Genomic DNA, 6,401 nt, shown 5'->3' with positions numbered 1-6,401 from the left:
CCTATGTCTTTTTATTGAGGAATTGAGTCCATTTATGTTTACAAATATTAAGGAATGATGGTTGCTGTTTCTTGCTATCTTTGCTTTAAGAGCTAGAATTGCACTTGTATGTCTTTCTGTTTTTGGTTTTCTTGCTTAGGTATTTTCTTGTTTTTACTAGGATGTGGTTTCCCTCCTTGTATTGGGTTTTCAACATGTAATTAGTTGTAGTTCTGTGTTTGTGATCAGATATTGTGTAAATTTAGTTTTTTCTTGGAATATCTTGGTCTCTCTATCTATGGTGATATAGAGTTTTTCTGGGTATAGCACTTTCGACTGACACTTGTGTTTTCTTAGGGTCTGCTTGTCTGTCCAGGATCTAGCTTTCATAGTCTCTGTTGAGAAGTCAGGTGTGATTCTTATTGGTTTGCCTTTATTTGTTACATGACCCTTTTCCCTTACTGCTTTTAGTATTCTTTCTTTGCTTTGGGTACTTGGCGTTTTGACCATTATGTGTTGGGAGGAATTTCTTTTCTTGTCCACTCTATTTGGAGTTCTGTAGGCTTCTTTTATGCTCATGGTCATCTCATTCTTTTTTTTTTTTTTTTAGTAGAGAATAGAGTTTATTCAGGTCATGGGGGAGTTAAGAGGGTGGTAGAGGCAGAGAGAGAGAGAGAGAGAGAGAGAGAGAGAGAGAGAGAGAGAGAGACAGAGACAGAGAGAGACAGAGAGTAGAGGAGTAGAGGCTGGCCATGAGCACGTAGAGGGAGAGGGGGGACGGGAAGGCCCCAAGAGCACAAGAGCAAGAGAGGGTCATCTCATTCTTAATGGTAGGGAAGTTTTCTTTACGATTTTGTTGAAGATATTTACTGTGCCTCTTAGTTGATATTCGGTGCCCTCTTCTATTCCTATTATCCTTAGGTTTGGTCTTCTCATTGTGTCTTGGACCTCCTGGACATTTTGAATTAGGAGCTTTTTGGGTTTTGCATCTTCTCTTACTGTTTTGTCTATGTTTTCAATGTTGTCTTTGGCCCCTGAGACTCTCTCTTCCATATCTTGTATTCTTTTGGAGATACTTGCATCTGACTCCTAATTTCTTTTTTAGGTTTTCTACCTCTAATGTTGTCTCTTTTACTGTTTTCTTTATTATTTCCATTTTCATTTTAAATTTCTTCTTCATTTCCTTCATCTCTTTGGTTCTGTTTTTCTCTCGTTCTTTGATTTCTTTGAGTATTCTTCTTGTTTCCTCTTTAAAATTTTCTATTTCTTTATGCTTTTCCTCCCATTCTTGTTTAAGGATCTCTATCATCATCTTGAGGTATGACTATGGGTCTGAGTCTTCTTTTTCTGGTTTGGCATTCTGCTGTTTGCTGTGATGGGAGAGCTGGGTTTTGTTGTTGCCAGTTTGTCTTAGTTTCCCTGGGGTAAGTTCTTTGGGTTTTCTCTTGCCATCTTGTTTTCAGTGATTGGTTCCTGTCTCTCCAGTGTACCTGTACTGTGTCCCTGGATCTCCGCTGTTCCTAGTGACAGATGGCCTGGGTGCCTGATCTGTATGCACGGGCCTGCCACGTGGAAACTGAGACCCTATGGCTGGTTTCCTGATCTTTTGAACCAGTTGGGTGTGGGTGCACTTTCTGAGTGCTTGACACAGACCTCTCTGGTCCCCACCTACTCATAGCAGTGAGAAATCATGTTCCTAGTGTTGTTGCTACTACTAGTAAGTTTGTTTTGCTCAAATAATGACTGTACCTATAGTCAAATAAACAAACCTAATCAAACCAGTAGTTTATTAAAAATAAGGCATGAACAGAGGCTTGCACTCCCTCAGAAACAACTCACAGACTGTATGAAGTCCAAGAAATAAAGAAAACAAAACAAAACAAAAAATATTTACAAAACAAGAAAACTTTAACTATTTCCATGTTACATTTTGTTTTACATGTACTTTAGCTCATTGTAACTATTAAGTTTTCAAGGCATACAACCAAACCTTGAAAAAAAATCAAGTACTGACTAAAAAATATAATCATATAGTTTTATATAAAAATTATGTTAAAATCTGAAAAAAAAGTACTGACAAAAATGTATAATTTTAAGCAAAAATGTTTAAAATCTGTACATTTATCTTTGTTTTGTAAAATAAAGTTGTTTAAAAAACATAAGGCATGAAAATAAGTGGAGCTCTTCTTGGGAAGAAATTTATAGAAGTGAGAGGAGAGGATTATGCATACCTCTGGTATTATCAAAGTAATTATATATATCTATATACACATACATATACACATATAGACACACAGAGGACTTCCATATGTACATGAGCATATACACATGTATGTATGAAAATTGGAAACAATAAATAAAAAGAAAGTCTACGAAACATTGTCCTGTGATTATAAATCTTGGTTGCATGTTGCTCTGTCTTATGGGAGTCAGCATTATCTACTAGTGACTTCTTGACTAAATCTTAAGTATTATATCAGTTTAGTACTTTTGTAAAGAAATTGTTCAATGTGCTTTAATTTCTTGAGCCTTTTTCCTCTACCCGCACCTCGATTATGAATGATTGAAAAAGACAAGGGTAGAATTTGAAGCACTCACAAAGGAAGAAATATTGTCTTTACATATCCACAGCAGAAATCTTTCCTGTGGTGTGGGGGTAAATTCTAAAAAAAAAAAAATTAGTCATTTGTAGATGACCCTATATACAACATGCTTCTTTTTATTGAATAATGTTATTAAAATAGGCTTGGTGATAGAAAATATTTCTTAGATGGTTTGTTTGTTTGTTTGTTTTGAATTGTGATGAAATGTCTTGAAATAAAATACTTAGACAAAAATTTACACTTTTATTTCACTTTTAAAAGTCCTAGAAGGAGCTGGAAAATGGCTCACTCAGTAAGATGTTTGCCTTTCAAGTATGAGGAGTTAAGTTTGACCTTCAGAATCCATGTGAAAAAGTTGGGTGAGGTGGGGGTACTGAATGTAATCCCTGTGCTGGGGAGGAATAGACAAGAAGACCTCTGAGCTCACAAATCTAGTATTCACTAACCTAGCTGAATAGGTGAGATCTAGGCTAGTGAGCATTCCTGTTCACATGAATAAGTTGGTTAGCTCCTGAGGATTGACTTAGAGGTTGTTCTCTGACCTACACACACACACACACACACACACACACACACACACACACACACACACAGAGCTCATTGACAAAACAGAAAAAACAGCAGATGAGGGAAGAGGGAAGTTGTAGTTGAGATGCAGAGACATCATAGATTTGTTACAGGTATGTGTACTAACTAACTACTTGTGTAACTTGGAGATTAATTTCAGTGGACAAATCAGTTGAATGGAATGAAGAATAGGAAGCAGCTGGACTAGATAGAGATTTTTGTTTTTTGAAACAGGGTTGTGTTTTATAGTCCTGACTGTCCTGGAACTTGCTCCATAGACCAGGCTGGCCTTAAACTTACAGATTCACCTGCCTTTGTTTCTAGAGTTTTGTGATTATAGGCACTGGACCACCATTGACCGGCTTTAGACATAAAATTTTTACACACATACACTAGATTTAATGCAATTTAAACCATTCTTTCTCTTTTCACTAATTTATGAAATAAATTTACAATACTGTACTCATTATGTCAAATTATTTTTAATAATTGATCAATCTTCAGAGACTAAGTCACCAACCAAAGAGCATACATGGGCTGGTTTATGACCCCCAAGCACATATGTAGCAGAGCCTTGCCTCAGTGGGAGAGGATTTTCTAATTATGTAGATACTTGATGCCCCAAGGAAGGAAAATGTTGGCAGGTGGTGGTGGAGAGGGGGCAGAGGGGTGAGAGGGATGAATGGGTAGATGGAGAAGCACCCTCTCCGAGGCAAAGGGGAGGGAGATGGGAAGAACTCTGGGAAGAAAGACTGGGAAGGGGGCAACACTTGTAATGTAAATAAATAAATAATTTAAAAAGTAAAAAATATTATTGACCAATGTGTACATATTTAGGAATGCAAGGATAGCTAACAGGAAGTATTGTGCGACTGACCCACATTGGCAGCAATGCTGACTTTTATAACTTGTGTTTTCATGACATTGACCATACTTGTGGACAGTAGTGCTTTTCTGCATCAGAGGTGATAAAGTAAGGGAAGGGTTGGCAGGAGGGGAACAAATGACAGCTTACTAGCATGTAATTGATTTTAATTATTTTGCATGGACCTCTCCCTTGTACACAAGTCAGCTTGTGAAGATTGTCTGATCTCATCTCTTCATTTTATCTTCATATTCTCTCTAATGGAGTTGCACATTTGTATCACAGAAGGCATATGGTGACATTTATATTACAAAAGATATATAGAACCAATGTTCTCTTATTCTTAGACTGGAAGATTCAGAGAACTGAATTAGTCTTAGATTTCTGGACTTCACCAGATGGCTCACCTAAACTTATTGCTCTCAGAAGGCCCCAGCCTTCTCTGCAGTCTTTTCATGGCTGACTTCATCTCTTGGTTCCTGAGAGTGTAGATCATGGGGTTTAGCATGGGTGTGATGACAGTGTTATTGATAGATATGGCCGTGTCCATGGGCAGGGTAGTGAAAGGCCGGCAATAGATGTAAACACAGGGCACAAAATGGAGAGTCACCACCATAATGTGAGAGGTGCAGGTGGAAAGAGCCTTGTTTCGTCCCTCCCCAGAATGGGATCTGAGCATAACCAAAATGATAGTGTAGGAGCCCAGGAGCAGGAGGAACCACAGCAGAGTTACTAGCCCATTGTTGGAGATCATGAGAAGTTCAAGGGCAAAGGTATCAGTGCAGGCCAGCTTCACCACCTGGGGTACATCGCAGTAAAAGGCATCCAAGGTGTTTGGGCCACAGAAGGGGAGTGGAAGCATTAGGATTATCTGGACAATTGAATGCAAACCACCACCCACCCAGGAGGCCACAACCAAGGCCTCCCATACCTCTCTCCTCATAATGGTTACATAGTGCAGGGGTTTAGCAATAGCAAGGTATCTGTCATAGGCCATCACAGAGAGGAAGAAGATATCTGCCCCACCAGCAAAGTGGAAGAAAAAGATCTGTGTCAAACAACCATTGTAGGAGATGGTCTTCCTTTCTGATAAAAGATCCACCAGGAATTTGGGGACTGTGATAGATGAAAAAACAATATCTAGAATGGACTTGTTCCTCAAGAGGAAGTACATAGGAGTATGGAGACGGGACTCAGAGGTGATGGTAACCACAATGAGGGTGTTACCCAGCACAGTTGTTACATACACAAGAAAGAAGACTGAGAACAAAAAGAACTCCAGTTCTCTGAAGCGAGTAAGTGCCAGGAAGACAAATTCCTTCACATTGGTGTGGTTTATCTGGCCCATGGCTGGGATCGGCTTCTGTCACATCTACCTAGGGAGGAGATAGGTTAGGGTTTGGAGTATGGTAGCATGAGGCTGAAGTGTCATGTGTTATACATCATTATGTTATTAGGCTTTTGAAGGTATTCAACTGGCCATGACTATGTAGGAAGACTGGACCAACTTTTAGTTTAGAAATTCCTTATACAGATAGACCATGATTTGCAGGAGAACCATCACAGTCTTAGCCTTGATTCTGTTGTCATTTACCTATGATTTTTTCTTTGTCTCATAGGGATAGCTTCTTTACACAGACACTTCTCTGTATATTTCACCAAGCTCTTTCAGAACCCTGCAATTTTATCTTGATTTTTTTTTTTTAAACTTAAAGTCTAAGGAGTCTGCACACTGGCTGTGATTTTCTTTGAAGTTTAGAGCAGTGCATGGCTTGGTTACATTTACACAGTTGCTGTCAGCAAATGGCAAGCCAACGACTCAAATTCAAGTAATTCTCTTGTGAGCATTTTTCCTGCCAGCTCCTCAGATTCAGCCCTTCCTGGGCTTTCTTCTGGAGCCCATCTTTAAGAAGCAACTTGCTAAGCTGGTTTGGTGTCAAATTCTTCATCTCTCATCTCTAATATTAAGCTCCTTGTTTCTGAGTACTTGGCCTGTCTGTCTGTAGTAAGAGTTTCTTTTAGCCAGTTTAATAAGACTCATTCTAGTCTCACATCTGTTTAGTATTTTCTCTAATTTCCATAGATTCTCTCCCTCTCACTGGATCAATTCTGTAAAGATCCATCCATCCTTGCTGTATCTTAAGTTGAGATCCAACTTTTTCACTGCAACAGTTTTGTCTGAAATCTATATGCTTGATCGGTGTCCATTGATTCTTTTCCCTCTTAATCTCTAGAGCTTCACCCTGCCAGATCAATGCCTGGGAATTATTTTGGATTATCAGCGTCCCCATGAGTAGATAAAGCATAAGCCATTAGTTAAGTAGCCTAACTATTTAACTCTTATCTCCTTACAGGATGGAAGAGTTAGGCCTGTATAAGTACTGTTC

General features: G+C 38.8%; 1 protein-coding gene across 1 annotated transcript; it reads right to left on the bottom strand.

Annotated features, from left to right (window-relative positions):
* Positions 1-4,417: 4,417 nt before the first annotated feature.
* OR4D6 (olfactory receptor family 4 subfamily D member 6) lies at positions 4,418-5,362 on the bottom strand (the record flags this gene model as incomplete). The annotated part of the gene is made up of 1 exon (XM_080912933.1): positions 4,418-5,362. One exon carries the CDS (start codon positions 5,360-5,362, stop codon positions 4,418-4,420), a length of 945 nt encoding a protein of 314 aa, XP_080769059.1.
* Positions 5,363-6,401: the final 1,039 nt, after the last annotated feature.

The sequence above is a fragment of the Micromys minutus genome, assembly GCF_963924665.1.
Source record: "Micromys minutus genome assembly, chromosome: 2".
Lineage (NCBI taxonomy): Eukaryota > Metazoa > Chordata > Mammalia > Rodentia > Muridae > Micromys > Micromys minutus.
The sequence above is the reverse complement of the archived record's forward strand: the minus strand, read 5'-3'. Positions and strand labels throughout refer to the sequence as shown.